At 38.8% G+C, this 23,635-nt stretch overlaps 1 protein-coding gene across 1 annotated transcript in view; it reads left to right on the forward strand.

Moving 5' to 3' along the window:
* CSMD1 (CUB and Sushi multiple domains 1) overlaps nt 1–23,635 on the forward strand; it is a 1,279,784-nt gene that overhangs the window by 1,055,205 nt on the left and 200,944 nt on the right. The window contains exons 31-36 of the mRNA XM_067294827.1: nt 1,706–1,822; nt 6,220–6,333; nt 8,462–8,557; nt 14,512–14,715; nt 15,851–15,975; nt 16,591–16,687. Of these exons, the coding sequence (XP_067150928.1) occupies nt 1,706–1,822; nt 6,220–6,333; nt 8,462–8,557; nt 14,512–14,715; nt 15,851–15,975; nt 16,591–16,687 (753 nt within the window). The remainder of the gene's footprint in view (nt 1–1,705; nt 1,823–6,219; nt 6,334–8,461; nt 8,558–14,511; nt 14,716–15,850; nt 15,976–16,590; nt 16,688–23,635) is intronic.

The following is a 23,635-nucleotide window of genomic DNA, read 5'->3' on the forward strand; positions in this document are numbered from 1 at the left end:
TCAAGTATTACAGAAGATAATGGAAAAAAAACCCACACATACAAAATAAAATTTAAATATAGCCTTTATATATAAACTATCTTTTATTTTTGTAGACATCTTCCACTAATATGATGGGTGTTTTACATTAAATTATTTAGCTACTGAATTCTACTCAAAACCATGCTCTGTGATAAAAAGGAGGTTTTTTCCGTCTGCTTCCTTTGGATCTTTGGTACAGCCGTCATTATAGAATCATGGTAAAATAGGACTCACGGGGACCCAAAGAGGTCCTGTGTTACTTAATAATCTGTGACTCCAATATAACCCATAATTTGGGAATTTTGTCATTTTCATATCTCATATCTATTTCATTAAACAAATATAAGACTCTGCAACTCCCTTCTGTGTGCTGAGGTCTGGGCTTTGCAAATCTTTTTTTGAAATGAAGTCTTTAATCATTATCATTCTGTGAAATTCTGTTAATTATTCTGTGAAAATGCTTTCCAAATGTAACTTCACAGCTTGTCTTTTCTCACATAGACTAAGTTTCTACTTGCTTTTGGGTTTTAGAGAAAGAAAATAGGGCTTTCCAGTCTAACACTTTTTTTCTTTTTTCCTGTGCTGTTTTTCCTAGTGAAGATAATGACAGTCATTTCAGTCTCTATCAACATACTGATTTTGCAGCATAACTGTTTGTGTTTGATGCATTTTGCTAGGTCTTCTCTAGTTCTGTGATTATCACTTCTGATTCAGATTGGAAAGAGTAAAAATAATTTTTCAGATCTGGAGTTACAGTATTCTACAGAAAGATACAATAGATATTGTCCATAAGCACATATCCCTTCCATCCACTTCCTGCTTTGACTAGTCCTGAGAAATCATTTAGACACTGAGTTACTGTGATGTGTTTGCTTTCACTCATAAGTGGTAAATCCAGCACTACCTTAGGACACCACATTTATTGCACGTACATGTAAGGAATATACCATGCATGCATAGTTCATACTTCCTTATGACAGAGGCAGAACTGCTGCTTGCATAATACCTGACTAGTCTTAAAGTTGGGGCTCCGCTATCTTTGAATACCCCTTCTAACTTCCATAGCTTTAAAGAGTTTCTGTTTACTTTTACAGAACAGAAGATTTTATATATATATATATATATATATATATATCTTATATATTTTTATATATATCTTATATCTCTATATATTTTTATTTATGTCTACATTTGGATTTAATAAATATATAGGAAGTTACAAAAGCAAGGCAATTTAAGCATATATTCACCAAGTGAAATCCATGGCATTCTGTGCAGGCATTCTGAGACCCAAGATAACTGCACTGTGTCATCTGTTTATGTGCTAATAATCACTAGCATATTTTTCCTGAGTTTTATTTTATATAGAGAGAGATATATGTGTACCTTGAAAACAGTACTTAAATTCTATGTTCACAGTTTCTTTCAACTAATAATTTATACTCCAGTGCTATGCAAATACCTGTTGTCAAGTACAATTCTAACATATTCTAATTTTAAAGCAGCGTTAATAGAAATGTTATCCTGAGAAAGACTATTAGATCTGTCACTACAGGAAAGTAAAACGAAAGCAAAAGCACTAAACTGTCACCTTGTATTCTTTAGTTTTTTATCTTCGGGCTGAAGTAACACAGATAGGAGTGACTGTAAGAAAATATAACATTTATCTCTGTTTTGTTTTCAGCTCCTTGTGGAGGGCAGTATACTGGATCAGAGGGAGTGGTTTTATCACCAGATTATCCTCATAATTACACTGCTGGACAGACTTGTCACTATTCAATAACTGTACCTAAAGAATTTGGTAAGAATTTCTTCTATTGATTTCTCAATCATTAATCATTGTTCTAGTCTTAAAAAGTCTTTCACATGCAGCAGTGACCTTAGATTTTCAATATATTGCAACTTACTTATCAAAATAAATATATTCTTGACATAGAAATTTATTCTAGGGTTTTCACCTTTTCCACCTCCCTAGGATAATCAACAGAGTCCAGCTAAGCACAGTCTTGTGTCCACTATCCAAGCATATCCCGAATACTTTCACTGATTACATCATTCCTCATCATAGGATAATCATTCATTCAAGCTTCCTGCACAGTAAAATCAGTTGTCAAAAAAAAAAAACATTAAGCGTTCTTTCATATTTTAAATTTTTGTTCTTTATGTTTAACAAAGACAAGATTACTTCTAAGATAAAGTAACATTTAACAAATGGAGGGAAAAGGAGGAAAAAAGGGAGCAATTTTATATAAAATTCCCCCAAACATTGGTAAAAAAAAATCACAAAACATCTGATCCTTTGAATATGTCAAAATACTTGGATGACATCTCTAACACATGTGCATTCGCATGCACAGCATGGTCTTCTGCAAAGCAGGTTCCCGTAATGGAAGTCCAGATAAACAGAAATACAATTGATGGTTTACTACTTTACTACGTATGTGGATGTACAGCAACTTGCTATATTTGATACTTCCTATATGACACAAAACCAATAAGGATTCAGCAGTTTTGTCACTGAGGAATTTGGAAAGCTGCTGACAGAAGCAGTTAGAGAATTGCAGGTTGAGAGCTTGGGAAAAGTTTATTACACTAACTAGTAATAATCAGTAATGTCATTCCAAAACTGAACTCTTAACACCATTCTTTTTTCATTTAAGCCAAGCACTCAGTCAAAAAAACAAACAAAACAAAGTGTTGACTACCAAGCCAGTATTTATTTTCCTTGATTCATCCTTATGCTATTTTTACATCTTGTTCCCAGTCATCACCTATTCCTCCTGTAATTCCATTAAAATCATAATTAGCTGGTTAGATATAGTTTTTAAAAAGAACTGAATAGTCTGTTTTATTTCTGCTAGATTCTAGTTGATCAGTAGTGTCATTTACAGTATACTTTGGGTATAATGTTGTATGTCCCTGTTCAGTTAGGGCGATAGGACTAAAGTAGCTATCTGTTGCAAAGTGTGATCTCACTTGCTGCCTCTGGGGATTGAACCACGCCATAGCAGCTAGAGGACAGAATAAAACTGAGGGAATGTTGCATTTACTGCATTCTGAGAACTGGACACTAGGGAGAGAGCAAACCAAGTCTAAAGAAGTGTTATCCTCAACCTCCATGTGTTATGCTCACCTTTAAGTATTACGCTCAGCCTTCCAGTGTCTCTTAGGGTCCTAAGGCTAACTGGTTCAGTCATTCTCCAATGGAAAAGAGAGGGGTTAATACAAGTTGTCAGCATCCTGACATCTTTCCGGGGAGAAATATGTTTCTTACTCTTCTTGCCATGAGGTGCTTGATGTTGATGGTTTCTTATTAGGTCTTGAGGATCTGCTTGGGTTTAGTCTGCTTGTGTTGTCTTTCTTTCCACTGACTCCCAATTACTCAGTTTTGCTGTTTCTTTGTAATCTCTAGAACTGTTTTCACCTAAACAATACAAGGTCACGCTGCTGCAGTGACCACTGATTGACCGTTGTGATTGGTATTTACAGACTGGGACTGCTAGTGTCATCCTGTGTCTACACCCTTCCACACTACATTTTTTTCTAGGATCATAGACAGTTCGGTCCACACTGAAGAACTACTTTTAGCACTGTAAACAGAAATAAGAGTAAAACAAACTTAGGCAAGAGTTACCTGATTACTGGACAATTGTTTTTAGAGCTAAACAAGCTAAATTCAGCTCAGGCCAAGACAAGCCCAGATAAATTCTGAGATCCTGCACTTTCAGGTCAATACAAAGCCTGTGGCTTTTAATAGCTGTGGTAGAAATCATATTTTACTACCATTATATAAAGATACATTCAACATATCACTGACAGCAACCTGTACTAATAGTGATATTGTGTAATTTTTGTTCACAGCTGTCTAGTAAGAAAATTATTAATTCTATTTTCATTCTGTTTTAGAGAGTTTGTTCTTACATATAAGAAACATCTGTCCAGAAAAAAAAGAATAAATGCAGTTGCACAGTAGACATTTGCAACAGCTATGGTTAAATAATTATCAAAAAAATTTTTTTTGAATTATTGTTCTATTTCAAAAAGTAAATTATGTATATGAAACTTACACCTCCAAGTTTTGGGGAGGGGAGTAAGACAAATCTTTGAAATATGTATTACAACAAAATTTAAAAATACTCTGTATTCTTTATCATGGTCTAGATTTTTTTTTTTTTTACAAGAAAAAGTGAGATTTGATAGAGTGGATTCTCTCTTTTGCCTGCTAGAATTGTGTAGGATGCAAAATAATCAATAGAATGAGAAAGATACTGGATCATTTGAAAAGGATCCACCAAATCCAAAGTGTTCAGAGTGATTAAATCCCTGAGATAGTAGTTACTGTGAAATGCTATTGGAGCTTTATATATGGAGACTCATTTATGCAACTTCAGACTTACTACGCAATATTGTTCACCAGAATTCCTGATCAAGAACATGTGAAATATCTGTAGGCTCATATCAGTAGTTTGAGAAGTTTTTTAAAACAACTACATTGTGTTTAAATTTTTTTGCGTTTAATTAGCATATTGAAAAATTGGAGGTTTCAGTAAGGAATGCTCAACATATTTTCCCACATGTTCTTTAAAAATTAAGCAACTCTTTCACCAGCCATATAAAGAAGTAAATATTTTTATCTTTATTTGCTAGAGAGAGAAGCTGACACATGTAGAGTCTATCGTTAACATTTAAAATGCTTGGCATGTACCTGACAAAATGATTTCTTTACACTGGATCTCATACTGTGCCTGACTTGAGGAGGGTTTGGCAGAAAACTCACTTGAGCATACTAGCTATAGGTGCAACTTAGAAACAACCCTTTTTCATTAGTAATACCAACAATCTTTTAAAATACCTTTTTTTTTTTCTCAGTTTTAATAGGATTTGGGTTTTGCGAGCATTGCAATAATTTTATTTCTAGCTGATAATAACTAGCACAAAGAATGCCCTTGCAGCAATGAAGGCCAGCTTAGCTGCATGCTGAGCTGCACTAGTTGGCATGTAGCCAGCAAGTTGAGGGAAGGTACTATTTCCCTCTTCTAAGAATTCATGAGGCAGCATCTGGAAACCGTGTCCATAGTTTTGGGTCCCCAAAGCACCAGATAGGTATTGCTAGAATAGAACAAGTCCAACAGAGCCAGTAAGATCATTAGGGAGCTTAAGCATAGTACTAGGGCATGCTGGTAGAACTAGGAGAAGTTAAGGCTAAAGGGGATCTAATTCCTGTCTTCAGCTATCTGAAGGGGAGTTAGAGTGAAGGAGGAGCCAGGGGTGTGCAGTGAAGGAACAAGTGTCAGTAGTCACAAGTAGCAGCACAAATTCCAAGTGGACATAAGGAAAAGATTCTTCACTGTGAGAGGGGCAAGTACAGGTAGCACAAGGAGTTTAGGAAGTTCAATTCTTGGATATTTTCAAAACTGCTCAGGAGAAGACCTGAGCAACTTGATCTAGCTTCAGAGGTAGCCCCGCTTTTAATCAGGAGGTCAGACTATGTAATTTGTTTTAAAATTTTTTAAAAACTTTACAAGAAGTTGGAAAATACTGGTCAATGCACAGAAAATCTGTGGTTTGTATACAGAATCTAAAATAGGAATCATTTTAAAACAGAGTCCTCACTTTCCAATAAGGCATAGGTGGCTGGAGTGACAAGTATTTTTATTGTCTTGGTGGCTTCACTTCTTGATGTTTCTATTGCTAGTTGATACATGAATTCAGTAAACCATTTGATATTTAGCAATAAGACATGTTATATACTGAAATGATTTATTTGTTAATATACTTTAAAGTGTTTACAGCTGAAGTGCAAATTAGGTATAGTGATATGCCAAAACAAGTAATAAACTGATATTTTTATTATTTGGTCATTTTTTTGTATTCTTTATGATGAAATGAGTACTGATACAAAGTTATAAAAAATGGCAAAATCAATACATTTAAAACATATTTCTCAGATTAATGCTGGATGAATAACTAATTGTGTGTGACAATAGATGCTCCCAAGCTGTTGCTAAGGTTGGTAATGAAACTTTGGTAAAAAGCTTTCTTTTTTAGATATTTCATTTTCCTATTTATGGAGGAATCCGTTGGTAACTAAGACAAGAAAAAATACCTCATCGAATTTGTTTTGATGACTAGATTCTTGTTTTATCTTATCTTTTTTTTCTCTCTTTCTCTTGCTCTTTTCTTTCTTTTTTTATGTAGTTGTATTTGGGCAATTTGCCTATTTTCAGACAGCTTTGAATGATGTGGCAGAATTATTTGATGGAGAAAACTCTCAGGCTAGACTTCTTAGTTCACTGTCTGGATCCCACTCAGGTAAGAAAAAAGAAAGCTATACATTTCTTATGCAGTTCAGTATAGAAAAAAGAATTCAGGAGAACATTATCAATTTCATTTGCAAATATAATAGTAAATTGATTGGAAAAGGATGCCAAGGGAAATGGAAGACCATTCTAAGTCTTTTAATTAAGACTTTCTTCTGGAACATATGGTTTAGGCAACAACAGCTCACTGAGTTGAGTGCAGAAATAATTAAATGAAATTTTCTGTTCTGTAAGAGGGCAGATTGGATAGTGTAATTATCTTCTCTGCCCCTAAACTCTGTGAATTACACACCTACATTTTCTGAATGTCTAATTTAAACACAAATTACTTGTATTCACAAAATGCAATTATCTGTATGCAAACACACACTTAGACGAAAAGCAGGCCAGCTGTTGCATTCAGGTAACTATAACAAAATGTTGACCCTGTGAAATCATAATGAAACCTATATGGATTTCAACATGGCCAGGATTTCCAGGTTATATATGTGTAAAGACTGTGTTCATCTCAAGTCGATAATATACAAATACATTTCTGTAGCTGCACATGTGTCTTGCCATTCACTCCAGTGTTAAGGACAGCTGATATATAAATTTAAGATTTTTGCATTGTAGGACTTTTCAGTTTCCTTGGTTCTGGATTTATGGACTACTTTGCTTTGAATAATTGGAGAAATACTTCCTATTAAAGGAATCTAACATATCTATTTGATTTGTATAAAGCATTTTAGTATCTGAAAAATTTACTTCTTAGGGATCCTAGCTATTTCTTTCATAAGAAAAATTCATGAATTTATTTTAAAATTTATTTATTTCATCATTGGCAAGAGTTCAGCAACAAAATAAAATATTTGCTTTTGAATTTTAAAATTTAAGAAATAACTGATCTACACACCCAATTTTACTGCATCAAACACATATCAAAAAATTAAAACCAGTGTCTGTGCTTTCACAGCACACATTTGAAAATAATTGAAAATAATTGAAATTTGTGATTTCTATGTATTCCTTGTGACATTTTAGAATAGAATTAATGTGACAGGTTCATGTTGCATTTACATTGGTGTATGCTAGGAGTTTCCTTGGTGCAATCACTGAAGTTACAATAATATAAAACTAATTTGAGTGAAAGAATTATCAATCCTATTTACCCAGTTATCTAAGATATCTTAAATTAGCACATTATCATTCATTTCAGTGGAACTTCCTAAAACTGTGGTGATATAACCCAGTGAGAATGAAAACAGTTGTCATTAGATAGAGTGGCATCCTGCAGTGTAAAATCACAGCAATTAGGTATGTGGTGGTTCATTATTGAACTTTTATCATGACTGGATAAATATCTCAGATACGAATATATATGAAATATATTAGACATCTTTATTAATCCCCAAGTTAGTATATAAAATTTGAAATGCTATTAGAAAATAAAAAATGTGATATAGTTCATGTGTGGCTGTATGTTTTTTCTGAAGTAGCAGTATAAAAAGTGTCATGGACTTGTTCTCTCTCATTTTAATTTTAGTTTTGAAATGATAAAGACCACATGAAGACACCCTGTGGCACCTTTAGAATCCTTTTAATTGTTTCATGTGTTTTCAAGGCAAGTTAAAGCTGTCAGTCAAGTCACAGAAGAACTTGGCCAAAAATTCTTCTGATGATTCTGGCCCCAAATGGTAAAGGGGTCACCAGACAAGCAGTTTGTTGGAGCTCTAATTCCAGTAGCTGCAGTAAATGCCAGAAAGTTTATATTGTTGAATCATGAAGTATTTTTAACTTGACTGTTTTTCAAAATTCCAACTTGGCCAAAAATTCTTCTGATGATTCTGGCCCCAAATGGTAAAGGGGTCACCAGACAAGCAGTTTGTTGGAGCTCTAATTCCAGTAGCTGCAGTAAATGACAGAAAGTTTATATTGTTGAATCATGAAGTATTTTTAACTTGACTGTTTTTCAAAATTCCAATGGCAAATTTAATTTTATACAGTGTGATTTATATTTTTTTTAAACTGTAGAGGAAAACATAAAACTATATTACTATCTTTCTTTTTAATGGTATGTGTGGTTAAATACTGAAGAGGTGTAACTGTTGTTTCCATTTCTTTTCTGTTTTCATTTGTAGGAGAGACATTGCCTTTGGCTACATCTAATCAAATTCTTCTGCGATTCAGTGCTAGGAGTGGGTCATCGGCCAGGGGATTCCATTTTGTCTACCAAGGTAAATCTGCTTGCTTTTGGTGGGAGGCACACTTGTGCCAGTCTTGAACAGCATATTAATTTGAAGACTTAAAGTGTTTCTTTACAGATAGGTGTAGCCTTAACCTTTTTGTAGTTGCCAGAGACCTCTTCTGGTCCGAAGATGGCAGAATGGCTTCAGAATTGCACTGGCCTCAGGTGAATCCTCCCTGGCTCCATGGACTTGAATATGTCTAGACTAGTACCTAACCTGTTGCTCTCCGACTGCTGGCTGACCATGTCCTTCTCGGACTGTGGCAGTGCATAGTGAGGACTGTGAAGGCAAAGCAAAAAAGGCATTGAATACTTAAAACTTTTCTGTAAGATTTGTCACTAGGTTGTCCCACCATGCATCAACAGACCCACATATTTTTTAAACTTCCCATTATAAGTGGCATACCTGCAGAATCTCTTCTTGCTACCCCTTATTTCCCCTGCCAGCTTTTGCTCCAGCTGGGCTTTGGCCTTCCTGGTTTTGTTTCCGAGTACCTGAACAATACTGTTATACTTCTGTTCTGTCGCCTGTCCTTGTTTCCATGTGTGGTGTGCTCCCCTTTTGTATTTTAACTCTCTGAGAAGTTCCCTGTTTATCCCAGTGGACATTCTTCCTGCATTCCCAATCTTCCTTCATAATGGGATCATTTGTTCTTAGGCTCTCAAAATCTCTTTAAAAAATCAGCCAGCTCTCCTGAGCACCCTTCCCCTTCATGCCTGTTTCCCAGGAGTTTCTGTCTACCAACTTCATGAATATACTGAGGTCTGCTCACCTAAATTCCAGTCATAATGCTGCTTTTCACTTTCCTAGCCTTCTGCTGGATCCTGAACTTAATCATGGTGTAGTCACTGCAGCCCAGGCTGCCATCTATATCCACGTATACCAATAGCTATTTTCTGTAAGCAGCTGGTCAAGTTGTAGATACTTAATTTAACTATTTAGTTATTTTTAACAAAGCAGAGATATTTTCTCCTTGTGTATGTGTATCTGTGCATGTATGTATGTACATACATTTCAATGTGTGTACTCGCTTTAGGTATTTTGCATTTGATTGGTCAGTTTAAGTAGCAAGTGTAATAAGATACTAACTGGGCACAAGCACAATTAAGCTTGGTTTGGTTATCTAGCCGCTAGATGTGTGATTTTTTTATCTTCATTTCATATACTGTTACTGTACTGCATTGCTGTACTAGAAAATGGGAAGTAGAACTTGGATATATCTTATCACTGCCACTCTATTTTTCTACCTTTATTAACACAACATTGTTATTCTTAGTTAGGTGACATATCTGTTAATGATAGCCAATATATTTCTTGACTAAAATCAGTAGGGACAAGACCATAGAACTTGTTTTCTAATCACAATGAATATTATATTTCAGTTTTGAGCAAAATTAAATATAAATCTTTAAACTGTATTTGAACTGAATCTAAGTTGCTATACTGTCAGGGATGAGAGGAGGCATGTAGTTGATCTGTGTTAAAAGGCAGATTTCCGTGAGGTGAAAATGAAAACGTGCCACTCAATAGCATGTCACCTTCCCAAAATAAGAAATGGGCATTGCAAATGCACCTGGAATTACTAATTGCACTTTGAAATTCAATAAATCAGTAGAAATAGGATTGATAGAATTGTTACACCATATCATTATTCCAACAATTTATGATTTATATTCAAGCATTATAATGACACAGAAAATAATTCCTGTGGTTATGGTAAAGAAATATCCAGTTAGCTGAGACAGATATTAAAAACAGAATGAAAGTTATTTTATACTTAATTTTTGCCCCATCACACCTGCTAATTATGGTTAGAACCTTAAATTGGGGTTCTTTTCTAACAAAACAATAGAAACAAATACTAGATTTGGGATTTGTTCTACCGTCTGACAGGGTAGGGATTACTCAACTAACAAGTGAGTATAGCATAATAGCTCATGCTGTTCTGAGAATCTTTATTAGATTCATCTAAACCTTAATCCCTAGAAGTACTGTTCATCTCAGCTTTCTCAAGGCATAAAGAAAAATAGTTTCAAACACTTCTGAAAATCTCAGTACTAGACATGTATATGCAGCATAATAATGGTGATTGTCAAAACAATGTAGCTGTGCTTCTACACAATTCTATCAGTTCTAGAGGTAGTTTGACTGAAATGAGCTTGAATTTATTTAGGGGTGCTGAAAATGATAGTTACACAAAAAATCTGTTTGGATTACAGCTGCACATATGCAAATGGCTGGCTGTGATTTCTGACAATTTTAGGCTGTTCTTCAATCTGATTCTGACAAAGATTCCTCTGCACAGCTGTTGGAGGGATTCTCCAGCTGTGGACTCCAGATGAAGGTTAGAGAATGTGAGCAAGGACTTTCTTCTGAAATGTCCTCACTTATGAAGAAGTGGGTAAAAAGATAAAAAGAGAAAGACAGTAGTATCATAAATGCCTCTCTTCCACCCGGTGAATGAAAATAGGAGTGATGCTGAAATTTTCAGTCAAGGCAGGTCATATAACCTCTTAGGGAGACAGCTCAGAGCTAGACATCCGTAACGCAGGGGGCTGCAGTAGTGACCTGTGTGGAAGGAGGTCATGAACAACCATGTGCCAGTCACAGCCAGCTTCCTCTGGAACTGCTGAGAACAACCTATCACGTGCCAAAACTTCAGCTAGTCAGAGGAGCACACAGCGCCCCTGCTCAAACATATTGAAGAAAGAAAGTGGCAGCTGCTTGGGGCCAGAGACACTGCTGGGGATATACTGCTGGAGGTGCTGCGGGGGTAGACTGCTGGAGATGCACTCTTGGAAGGAAACACTCCATGCCGAAGGGGTTTCACCTCTAAAGGTGTTGTGGCCCATAGGTGGCCCACGCTGGGGTGGGAACACCTCTGAGGGGATGGCGGCCCGTGGAAGACCTATGCTGGAGCAGGGACACCTTTGAGGGTCTGGGTCCCTCGGGTGACACGCCAGAGCAAAGATACTAAGAAAGAAAGTGGCAAGAAAACATGAAGAAGCAACAAGCAGGAAAGAAAATGAGTAAGAAGCAAAGTGCAGCAGAGGAAGAAACAAAGAGGGATAGAAAGAAACCAAGAAGCAAAAACAGCACCCATGACCTGTACTGCCTGTCACCTCACTGGAGGAATATCCAAGGAAACTGAGAGAAGAAAGGGAGAGGATAGGTGTTTGACTTAAGCTGAGCCTGAGGAGGGGCAAAAAAAGGTGTTTTCTTAAATGGTTGTTTGATTGTTTGTGTCCTCTTTTTTCTCAATCAGTGATCAGAAGTTTGAGTTAATTGGCAATAAATTAAATTAAGTATAAATACCTTGAGTTGAGACTGTTTTGCCTGCAACATATTGAACATTTTGCTATCACATGATTGGAAATTATTCATCTCATGGCCAAAACTCTGCTACTGACTAAGCAGCCTCCACCAAGGGATGGATTCATGCCTAGTCACATGGTAGAAGCTGCAGCTCTAATCAAATGACAGTGATGTGTGTGCAGTCATTATACAATAAAAAACAATTTTGAATAAAATAGTGGTTGTACAGTAGCCCATTAGATAGAGAAAAGGCAATTAGGCCCAAGAAAAGAGCACAAAAAAGGGCAGGCCAGATCAGATGAATTGAGGTGGCAGACTACATCTGATCTGCAGGTCATGATCAGGAAGAACTGTGACTGCGCGGAGTCTTTGAAGTAGAGTTTCTGCATTATCCTCCTGCTAGGGCAGAACAATGACCTGCCATGGTCAGAGCTGTATGCATGAGGTCAACCTAGTAACAAATAATCAAACTTAAACTAAGTAAAATTGTATTTGATAGTGTTTCTTTTTTCTGTTAGAAGGGACAAGCAACTGTAACAAGTTATATCACAGAGCAGTTAGATGATATGAGGTCCTGTTGAAATCTTAATCACAAAATCCTATTTATTTATTAAATATACTGAAAGGAAAGTGGTTTGTTTATACTATTTAAAGTATTTAACCATTTTCAAAATTTGGAAAATTCATCAGCTTTTGTTTTTTTGGTAAACTATTGTGTAACTCATTCCAGGAGTGTGTTAGTCTACCTTGGACCGTTTCTTTCAATGGTTTGGATACATCTTATAGCTTACTTAGGCTTTCAAGGCTAAAAGTTTGAATCTTCTGCATCCATCCACCCTACTGATTCAGAAGTGTGTTTGTATGACCTAAACTGACAAATCAATCCACTGTGTACTGATAAAAATGACATGTATGGTTATCACTAGTACTTGATATTTGTAACCTTCTTTTAGAAAGCTTTTCTCTGCATTCAACAATACTTGCATTCGCTTAACAGTTATTCCCAATAGCAATACAGAAAACTGATAGAATATAATGTTAATATAATCATAAGTGAAGATTTCCAATGTTCTGCTAAAATGTGTTGCATAGTTCATGTTAGCTATAGGACTGGTTTTAATTAATGTTCTATATTCAACTTAAAAACAAATGTGAACTTCTAGAGAACCTGCCAGTGCTTAAAACTGTACTTAAGTAATTGTGAATAGAGTAAATGACAGTACAAGAGATGAGAAAAACATAAAACTAATGATAGGAAAATAAGTGTATATAGACTCCAAACATCATCTGCCATACTTATTGGCCAGGGAGCCACTGGCCAGGTACACACTTGTTGTGTGTGTTGTATGTGTGTGCACATAAGTAGACGTGAGTATTGCTATTTGCTGTTACAAACCAGAAAACAAACAAACAAAAAACTATGGCTTTGTTTGTGCTAGTCTTAAAACATGTCAGTAGGAACGAAATGTCATGTTTGACGCTCTGCCAAAAAGAAAGTTTGAACCCCCTTTTTTTTTTTTTTTTTCTGTGCTGTTCTGTGTCTGTATTGTTTAAGGACCAAATAGCAATCAGTTTTCACAGGGCTACTTATTCATATCTCGATGTAGTAATCCCTTGAAACTATTTCTTGAAGAAACCAAACTGACCAAACAAAGCTTCTGAACTTGACTCTCACCCAGAAAACTCACTTGTATTTAATAAGATTGTTTCTACGTACATTTGTTTTATTTTAATATAAACCATAGATGATATTGTGGCACATATGATACTTCTGTCATTTTTTTTCTATCTATATATATCTTTATATTAGTTTTTAAATTGTGGCATTTGCTACCTAATTGTGAAATCAAGTGTAGAAAGAACAACTTTGATACACTAGAGGTACGCAGTGCTAAAACCCCCAAATGAGTCAGTAACTACAAAAAACTGCTTGTTATAAAGAAATGGCCATAAATAAGAAAGTCAAAGGGAAACTAAAACCATAGGCTTCTAATGAACTTTTGTTATTTTGCCCTTTAAATGTTGCTTAGATTCTTTTGAATGTTCCTATGTCACATCAGGTTTATGAATTTTCAGAAATTATTGGTAAAAATAATTGTTGTCTAATTTAAATATTTAAAGGGCCTTGAGGGTGGCATTGCTTTTTTTGTATAGTCTGATATGATAAATGTTGGTATAATAATGCATTGTTTTTATTTTGATTGTCTACAGCGTAATATTCTGTTATTCCAAGGAGAAGCCAGAGCTTCCATATTTAATAAGTAAAGTAGGTGATAGATATAGGTATCCTGTCAGTAAAGAGCATAGTTAAAAAACCCACTGGTCCTCTCATGCCTAAGGACATGCTTCAAGTCACTTGCTCTCCAAGCTGCTATGGTATTCACATGGGAGACAAGTGTTCTTGTCCCATGGCTGTACCTGGTCGCAGCTCAAAACCCAAATCCAGCTAACAGGAATGAAAACATTAGGCCATTCTTTAAGATGACAGGAATGGAACAAGTACATCGAATAAGTAAATTTAAACTCTATCTTATAAGAAACTGTGAATATTTAGTGGTCTCTTTATTTTTTAGATGATGACTGTCATTTGGGTTCATGGTATCTTTTTTTTTCTTCTACTTATGCAGCTGTTCCACGCACAAGTGATACGCAGTGTAGCTCGGTTCCAGAGCCAAGGTATGGAAGGAGAATTGGCTCTGAGTTTTCAGCAGGTTCTGTTGTTCGATTTGAATGTAGTCCTGGCTATCTGCTACAAGGCTCCAAAGCTATCCGATGTCGGTCTGTGCCAAATGCCTTAGCTCAGTGGAATGACACAGTACCAAGCTGTGTAGGTAAGCAATTACATTTAAGTCAACTGTTCTGTCACACGTCTCTGAATCAGAATTCAGGAACTATTAGAGAAAATAGTATTTAACACATATATTCACTCTCCTTAGATTATTATCAGTCATGCTCAACTTAAAAGAGCAGTTTTCCATTTCAAAAAGTAATTGAGTACCAGCTGGTTGGTAGGCAGTATAGTGTTGTGTATAATGACTTAGATTATATGAACAAGTGTGATGCCCATTTTCTTGAACATTTATTTATTTTCATAACTCATCTACAATTTGAAATACAGGACAGAATTTAATTCTCCAGAAGTGTCTTTACCTGTTGTATTGTACAGTATTTGTGGTATCTTTCTATCACACATAGGATGATTTCATTTTTCAAGTAGAGGTGTAATGTACAATTAATAATGACAGCATTGTTACGTATAGCTAATTTGCTTCAGTTTGTCACCAAGCGTCCAGTGGGATAATGTTTAGTACTTTAGATTTATTTGTAGATGTTAAAAGGTTCTCTTCTCCCCCTCCTTAGATTTATATCAAAAATCATTGCTATTCATAGGAATTTACACTATAGCTAGAGTGTTCTGAGAATAAATGGAGGTGACCTGTTTCCTATGTATTTTGTTTTCTGTTTAGTTTGGTTCTGTTTTCTTGAATCTTAGAGAAGTGAGGGTTCATATGGTGAATATATGTAATGTACCACACTGTTTTACCAGCTAGGTCCAATATTAGAACTATTTTAGACTGTGGGTAAGTTCACATGATTTCTGGCAGTCATGATTGTGTTTAATATTGTGCCTTTACAGTTGTTTGTTGTTGCTCTCAGGTAGGAGACGATCCTGGGCTATGCTGCTAGGCTGTTCTAACATGCACTCAAAATGAAATTCACTTCAAGGTTGATTATTTATACAGCTTGTATCTTATACTGAGTGTTCTTAATATATTTTAGAAAACAAAATTGCTTTCTAAAGTTCAGATCATTGCTTAAAGCCTATTTATGTTACCAAAAAAACCCTGTTTATGTTATAAAAGAGAGTTATGATCATTAGCTTATTAGTAAAAAAATTATTATTACTTTTCTGTTCTCTAAATTGTTCCAGGTATTGTAATAATTCATGATAATACTTTCTTTCAGTGCCATGTAGTGGGAATTTTACTGAACGAAGAGGTACTATTCTGTCACCAGGTTATCCTGAACCTTATGGTAACAGCTTGAATTGTGTGTGGAAAATCATAGTGACTGAAGGATCAGGTATTCAGGCAAGTCTATATTCTGTCAAACATGGAATATTAAGTATTCTGTGGTTTGGTCTTAAAAGTAAATGTTTTTTTTCTCTAGCAGTGTGAGAAAAGAGCAATCAGTTGGATTGTTTTCTTGTCTACTTAAAACATTTGTGCTTTGTTTTTCTCAGTGCTGTTCCTTGGTTAGCTTTATTTCTTTTTTTTCCTAGAGGGCATGAAGGAAAGATAGGTAACAAGCAGCTTTGTCTTTTAACTGTGTAGAATATTGAAAGCAGGTCCTGATCCTTCAAGCTGGTATGCCAATGCCAATCCTTGCTATCTGTTAGGATTTCACTGAGGCACTTGAGAGTCTGCAACTGTCTTGATTATCTTCTCATTTGCACTTTGAGTAATTATTTATAATCATACAACATATGTGCAAAAGCATTCTTATTTTTCTGGCGTGATGTTCATACTTTGTAAAAGTTTAGAGAACTTAAAAAGTGAAAATTTTTCACTTAGGTTTTTTTGTTTTGATCTGCTTGTTTATATTTTATTTGGAACATATTCTTCTTATATTTTGCTGGGTTTAGAACATTTCAAAATACATATGATTAGTTGATTTTAAAAATTCTCAGTGGTGGTGTTTTACAGATCCAGGTCATCAGCTTTGCCACTGAACATAATTGGGATTCACTTGAAATATATGATGGTGGAGATATGACAGCACCGCGTCTTGGGAGCTTTTCAGGTAAGGATATGCTTTGATTTAAACATACAGGGCTATATATAGGTGTATGAGAGAACATGTGCATGTGTGCTCACACATATCCACAAAATATATTTGTATGGAATCTTTCAGAAATCATTATGTAACTGTCTCATTTTGGGTGGGAAGTTTCGAGTGCTGTAAATGTGTCAACATAAATATCCACAGAGAGATCTTCAGAAGCAAAAATGACACTGACATGTTTAGCTTTCATTAGTGGGATTTGGGTGCTATACTTTTAAAGTCTTTCCTTTCTTTCATCTTACCTACTCCTCCAGTAGAGAGGATGTACTCACATAAATTGATACTGACATTCACAGAGCTTCCTTTGAGAACTTTGACTTAGCTTATCCTTGTTAGCCTCCCTTTCTCAAGAAAAAGATGATTTGTACAAACTCACGGGACCTCAGAGAATGAAACAAACATTACAATTGCGACATAACAAACCATGTCATTTGTGGTTTCACATGTATATTAGACATACATGGTTTTACTCCTTTTTTGTAAAATAATTTTTATAGAAAAAGCATATTCTGTAAACCAGGCCAAGAGAAACAGATAACTCATGTGAGATTAAGTGATGAATTATATCCCAGACTCATCATCTCTATCACAAGCCCAATCTTATTCTGGTATAGCTAAAACATTTTGTGGAATTTTGCTTTTCTAGTGATTTCACAAACTTTTAAAGTATAGGTGAGTATTGAATTACATAAGGAAATGAACGATCAAATAAAAGATGAACCTCACATTATTTAATTGGATATTGAATTGATTTGAAGTTGCATCTAAACATTTACATATAATGCTATAACATTTTATGTTAAATGCTAATAATTATACTATATATTTAATTGGCAACAAGGAAGACAGTGGTCATGGAATGTGATCAGCTTTTGACAATTTAAATGTGTGATGAATTTTTTTGATGTGTTGGATAAAGAACTGATCAAACAATTCATTTGACAACATTCCATTTAACAGCACTCAAGGCTCGAAATAGTGTGTCATCTTGCTTCCTGATTTCCCGGAAAACTGAAGACAGTTTTTTGTATTAGAAATATTTTACTGGAGATAGAGTAGCAGAGCTTTATTTGTAGATTTATGTCTTTTATATAATGAACATCAGACTTTATATAAAGAATGCGTTTGTGTGTAGGAAAGGCCTAACAAAGAGTATTTAAGCATGACCTGAAATCTGCTGTGCTCAAAACTGAACCTGAAATGTGAGACTGAAACAGAATTCTGACTTTCAGGTGTAATTTCATAAGTAATAAAATTCAGTAGATATCATTTCTTTCTCAGTAAATCTTGCACACCACCATAGTTTCCAGATTATCACAGAAATCACAGAATCACAGAATCGCTGAGGTTGGAAGGGACCTCTGGAGATCATCTAGTCCAACCCCCCTGCTCAAGCAGGGTCACCTAGAGCACGTTGCACAGGATCACATCCAGGCGGGTTTTGAATATCTCCAGAGAAGGAGACTCCACAACCTCTCTGGGCAACCTGTTCCGGTGCTCTGTCACCCTCACAGTGAAAAAGTATTTCTTCATGTTCAGATGGAAGCGTCTGTGTTTCAGTTTGTGCCCCTTGCCTCGCGTCCTGTCGCTCAGCACCACTGAAAAGAGTCTGGTCCCATCCTCTTGACACCCTCCCTTCAGATACTTGTACACATTGATAAGATCTCCTCTCAGCCTTCTCTTCTCCAAGCTAAACAGGCCCAGCTCTCTCAGCCTTTCCTCATAAGAGAGATGCTCCAGTCCCCTAATCATCTTAGTAGCCCTTCGCTGGACTTGCTCCAGTAGTGCCACATCCCTCTTGCACTGGGGAGCCCAGAACTGGACACAGTACTCCAGATGTGGCCTCCCCAGGGCTGAGTAGAGGGGGAGAATCACCTCCCTCCACCTGCTGGCCACACTCTTCCTGATGCACCCCAGGACACCATTGGCCTTCTTGGCCACAAGGGCACATTGCTGCCTCATGCTTAACTTGGTGTCCACCAGCACTCCCAGGTCCTTCTCCAAAGAGCTGCTTTCCAGCAGGTCAGCCCCCAACCTGTACTGGTGCATGGGGTTATTCCTCCCCAGATGCAGGACCCTGCACTTGCCTTTGTTGAACTTCATGAGGTTCCTCTCCGCCCACCTCTCCAGCCTGTCCAGGTCTCTCTGAATGGCAGCACAGCCCTCTGGGGTATCAGCCACTCCTCCCAGTTTTGTATCGTCAGCAAACTTGCTGAGGGTGCACTCTGTCCCTTCAGCCAGGTCATTGATGAAGAAGTTGAACAAGACTGGACCCAGTATTGACCCCTGGGGGACACCGCTAGCTACAGGCCTCCAACTAGACTCTGCGCCGCTGATCACAACCCTCTGAGCTCTGCCATTCAGCCAGTTCCCAATCCACCTCACTGTCCACTCATCTAGCCCACACTTCCTGAGCTTGTCTATGAGGATGTTATGGGAGACAGTGTCAAAAGCCTTCCTCAAGTCAAGGGAGACAACATCCACTGCTCTCCCCTCATCTACCCAGTCAGTCATTCCATCAGAGAAGGCTATCAGATTGGTTAGGCATGATTTCCCCTTGGTGAAGCCATGCTGACTACTCCTGATCACCTTCTTGTCCTCCACATGCTTGGAGGTGGCCTCCAGCATGAGCTGCTCCATCACCTTTCCAGGGATGGAGGTGAGGCTGACTGGCGTGTAGTTCCCTGGGTCCTCCTTCTTGCCCTTTTGGAAGACTGCGGTGACATTGGCTTTCTTCCAGTCTTCAGGCACCTCTCCTGTCCTCCATGACCTTTCAAAGATGATGGAGAGTGGCCTAGCAATGACATCTGCCAGCTCCCTCAGCACTCGTGGGTGCATCCCATCAGGGCCCATGGATTTGTGGGTGTCAGGTTTGCTTAAATGATCTCTAACCCACTCCTCCTCCACCAAGGGAAAGTCTTCCTTTCTCCAGACTTTCTCTCTTGCCTCCAGGGTCTGGGGTTCCTGAGGGCTGGCCTGAGCGGTAAAGACTGAAGCAAAGAAGGCATTCAGTAACTCTGCCTTCTCTGCATTCTTCGTCACCAGGGCACCCACCCCATTCAGCAAAGGGCCCACATTTTCCCTAGTCTTCCTCTTGCTACTGATGTATTTGAAGAAGCCCTTCTTGTGGTCCTTGACATCTCCTGCCAGATTTAATTCCAAACAGGCCTTAGCCTTCCTTGTCACATCCCTGCATACTCTGACAATATTTGTATAATCCTCCCAAGTGGCCTATCCCCCTTTCCACTTTCTGTAGACCTCCTTCTTCTGGTTGAGTTTTGCCAGGAGCTCCTTGCTCATCCATGCAGGTCTCCTGCCCTCTTTGCTTGATTTCTTACTCACAGGGATGCAGTGATCTTGAGCTTGGAGGAAGTGATGCTTGAATATTAACTAGCTCTCTTGGATCCCCCTTCCTTCTAGGGCCCTAACCCATGGGATTCCTCCAAGTAGGTCCTTGAAGAGGCCAAAGTTTGCTCTCCTAAACTCCAGGATTGCGATTCCACTCATTGCCCTGCTTCCTCCTCACAGGATCCTGAACTCCACCATCTCATGGTCACTACAGCCAAGGCTGCCCCAGCCTTCACATCTTCCACCAGTCCTTCTTTGTTTGTTAGTACGAGGTCCAGCAGCACACCTCTCCTTGTTGGCTCCTCCACCACCTGTGTCAAGAAGTTGTCACCAATGCTCTGCAGGAACCTCCAGGACTGTTTGTGCCTAGCTGTGTTGTCTCTCCAGCAGATATCAGGGTGGTTGAAGTCCCCCATGAGAACCAGGGCCTGGGATTGTGAGGCTACTTCCAGCTGTCTGTAGAAGGCCTCATTGACTTCCTCTTCCTGAACAGGCGGCCTGTAGCAAATGTCCACAACAGTGTCACCCGTGTTAGCTTGCCCCTTAATCCTCACCCATAAGCTCTTAGCTGATTCATCATCCACCCCCAGGCAGAGCTCCGTACATCCCTGCTGCCCTCTCATGTAAAGGGCAACTCCACCACCTCCCTTTCCTGGCCTGTCTTTCCTAAAAAGCACACAGCCATCCATGACAGCACTCCAGTCATGCGAGCTATCCCACCATGTCTCTGTAATGGCAATGAGATCATGACCTTGCGACCGCACACAGGTCTCTTATTCTTCCTGTTTGTTCCCCATGCTGCGTGCATTGGTGTACAGGCATTTCAGGGAGGTGATCGAGCATGCAGGTTTCCCAGGAGGGGTAAAAGAGGATCCTCCATAGCCACATCCCATGCGCACTTCCCTGGCTGCATTCACCTGCTGGAGGCATCCTCACTTGAGCAGTCTTTTGCCAGCTACCCTGGCACTATAACTCTCCCCTTCCCCCATCTTTCCTAGTTTAAAGCCCTCCTTACCAGGTTGGCCAACCTGTTGGCAAAGACACGTGTGCCCCGCTTACTGAGGTGGATCCCAGCTCTCCCCAGCAGTTGTCGATCTTCAAACAGGGTCCCATGGTCGTAGAAACCAAAACCCTATTGCTAACACCAGCGGCGCAGCCAGTCGTTAACTTGGAAAGTCCGTCTCCTCCTCCTCTCATCCATCCGCCTCACTGGCAGGATTGAGGAGAAGATGACCTGGGCTCCCAGACCCTTGACCACCATCCCCAGAGCTCTGAAATCCTGCTTGATGGTCTCCAGTTTGCCCTTGGTGTCATTAGTGCCCACATGGAAGAGCAGCAGTGGGTAATAGTCCGAAGCATGGACGAGCCTTGGCAGTCTTTCCATGACATCTCATATTCAAGCCTCTGGCAGGCCACAAACCTCTCTAGACATGAGGTCAGGTTGGCAGATAGATGCCTCCGTCCCCTGCAGCAGGGAGTCCCCCACAACAATCACCCACCGCTTCTTCCGGGTGTTCCGGCAAGGCACAGGGTCTGTTGTCCCAGGTACTTCCCTTGCAGCCATGCCCATCTCCTCCTCATCCTGGAGGGCACTAAACCTGTTCTTCAGCTGCAAGTCTTCAGGAGGAGTAGGAGCCTTTCTCCTCCCACGAGCAGTGACCAGTTTCCAGCCTTCTTCTACGGCGTCATGATGTACCATATGTACCAATGTACCATATGTCATTATGCTGATTCACTCTCTAAAATTCAGCTGTCTTCTAAATATGCATTCAAAATGCATAATTGCACATCTAATTGCTAAGAACTTATTGAACTGTGCTGTTAATCAATATGAGAGAGTTGTTTGGGATAGCTGAATCCATTGGAGTCTGCTGCCTTTGCAGAACTTCATAAAGGTAGATAACTATACCATTTCCTTTGTGTCAGGGTGCCACATGGGCTGGGAGCTCCCCGGGGCCGGGACCAGTGGTGCTGGGGGGGTTCCCAGCAGGGCCGGGCCGGGCTGGGCTGGGCTGCGTGCCAGGGCCTGTCCTCCTGCCCCGAGGGAGCAGGGCGCCAGGGGAGCCGGGGCAGCCACAGCCCCGGGGGGCGTCGGGCACCGCCGCGGGGCTGGGGCCGGGGGTCCCATGTCCGGGCAGGGCAGGGCAGGGCCGTGGCAGGGCTGGAGCCGGCACCGATACAGTGTTGCGGGGCAACGACCGAAGGCCCCGGGCTGGGCTGTGATGGGGCCAGGGCTGGGCGCGGGGGAGCCCCGGGGGGGCCCTCAGGGCCTGGACACATTGCCTTGTTTTTTTTTTTGGATTAATCCTGTGGGCCATCATCTGTCAGGGAATGGCAGCAATATCAGGGAACAGAAAGTTGTGGCAGAGTCCTTAGACCATCTGATGTAGAGATACCTGGTGCACTGTCTTCCTGGTGGCAGAAAACAGGGCTTTTCATGCAACCATCTTGACAAGATGCTGCTGTAGCTATGACTGATGTATTGAATGCCGTTAGGAGCTTTCTCAAAGTATTTATTAGTGGGATGGAAAAGAGAAATTTCCTGTGCCCATCTGCTACTGACAGGTGATGCCTTTTGGTGGTCAAGCTTTCTTTTTAAGAGCAGGTTTTCTGGACAACACTAGATAGTACCTTTTATAATACCCAGAGGCATTCAGAGTAATTGGAATACCATATATTATGTTTCTTTTCAGTATTAGTGGTTCATCAAAGTAGAGCTGGTGGCTCATGGGCAAGTGAAAATAACATTGCTTTTAGAAAAAGACCATCCAAATATTTTCTCAGTCTTTTATAGCAGTTGCTGTATACAAGCAATACCATCTGTAGACTAAATATAGGTATGACAGATTTTTGATTCATGAATGAAGCTTGGTTGCCTTTCCAAATGTTTGAATGAAACAGGATCAATAATGGGAGAGCGAGAAAGTTAATTCTTTTTATGTTATTACTGATCCATTTTACAATGAACAGAAGAGTTTCCAGGTTTACATAATAGCCTTATGCCTGGAAAAGAATTTTGTTAAATTAAGAGATTGTTTTAAGAGATCGAATCTCAATCTCTTAACTCTCTCACTTGGGAAGGTCACAGTTTCTCAAAACAGAATAGAAGTTTACTTGCTATATGCTGCAAGTTTGCCAAAACTGGCATTGCTTTTTCTCCTACAGACGAACTATACTTTTGAATCGTGATTTAGGTTTCCTTGTTTTCAATAAATATCCTGCTTTCAAAAAAGATGTCAGTTTATTTAGAAAACCAGCATTACACTAAAAGTTTCATAAAATGATAATCAGGTTATATTTACATTGCTTACCAAGGTGTCTGATCTTCTACACTTGTCCTTAAAAGTTGTAGTCTCTCATTTTCCAGTTCTTCAGTCCAGTATGGGGATCTTCTATCCAAGAGTATTTTTTATCTCTTCTAAAGCCTGCATTTATTATAAGTCTACAAACTTGTTAACTGAATTTAGAAATACTCAGTACTTATAGCTCAGTAATTGCAGTTCCTACACAGGGCCTGCCTGTTGAGCCAGAAATGGAAAAATACTTGGCATCCCAAGA

This window comes from Apteryx mantelli, chromosome 3, assembly GCF_036417845.1.
Source record: "Apteryx mantelli isolate bAptMan1 chromosome 3, bAptMan1.hap1, whole genome shotgun sequence".
Taxonomy (NCBI): Eukaryota; Metazoa; Chordata; class Aves; order Apterygiformes; family Apterygidae; genus Apteryx; species Apteryx mantelli.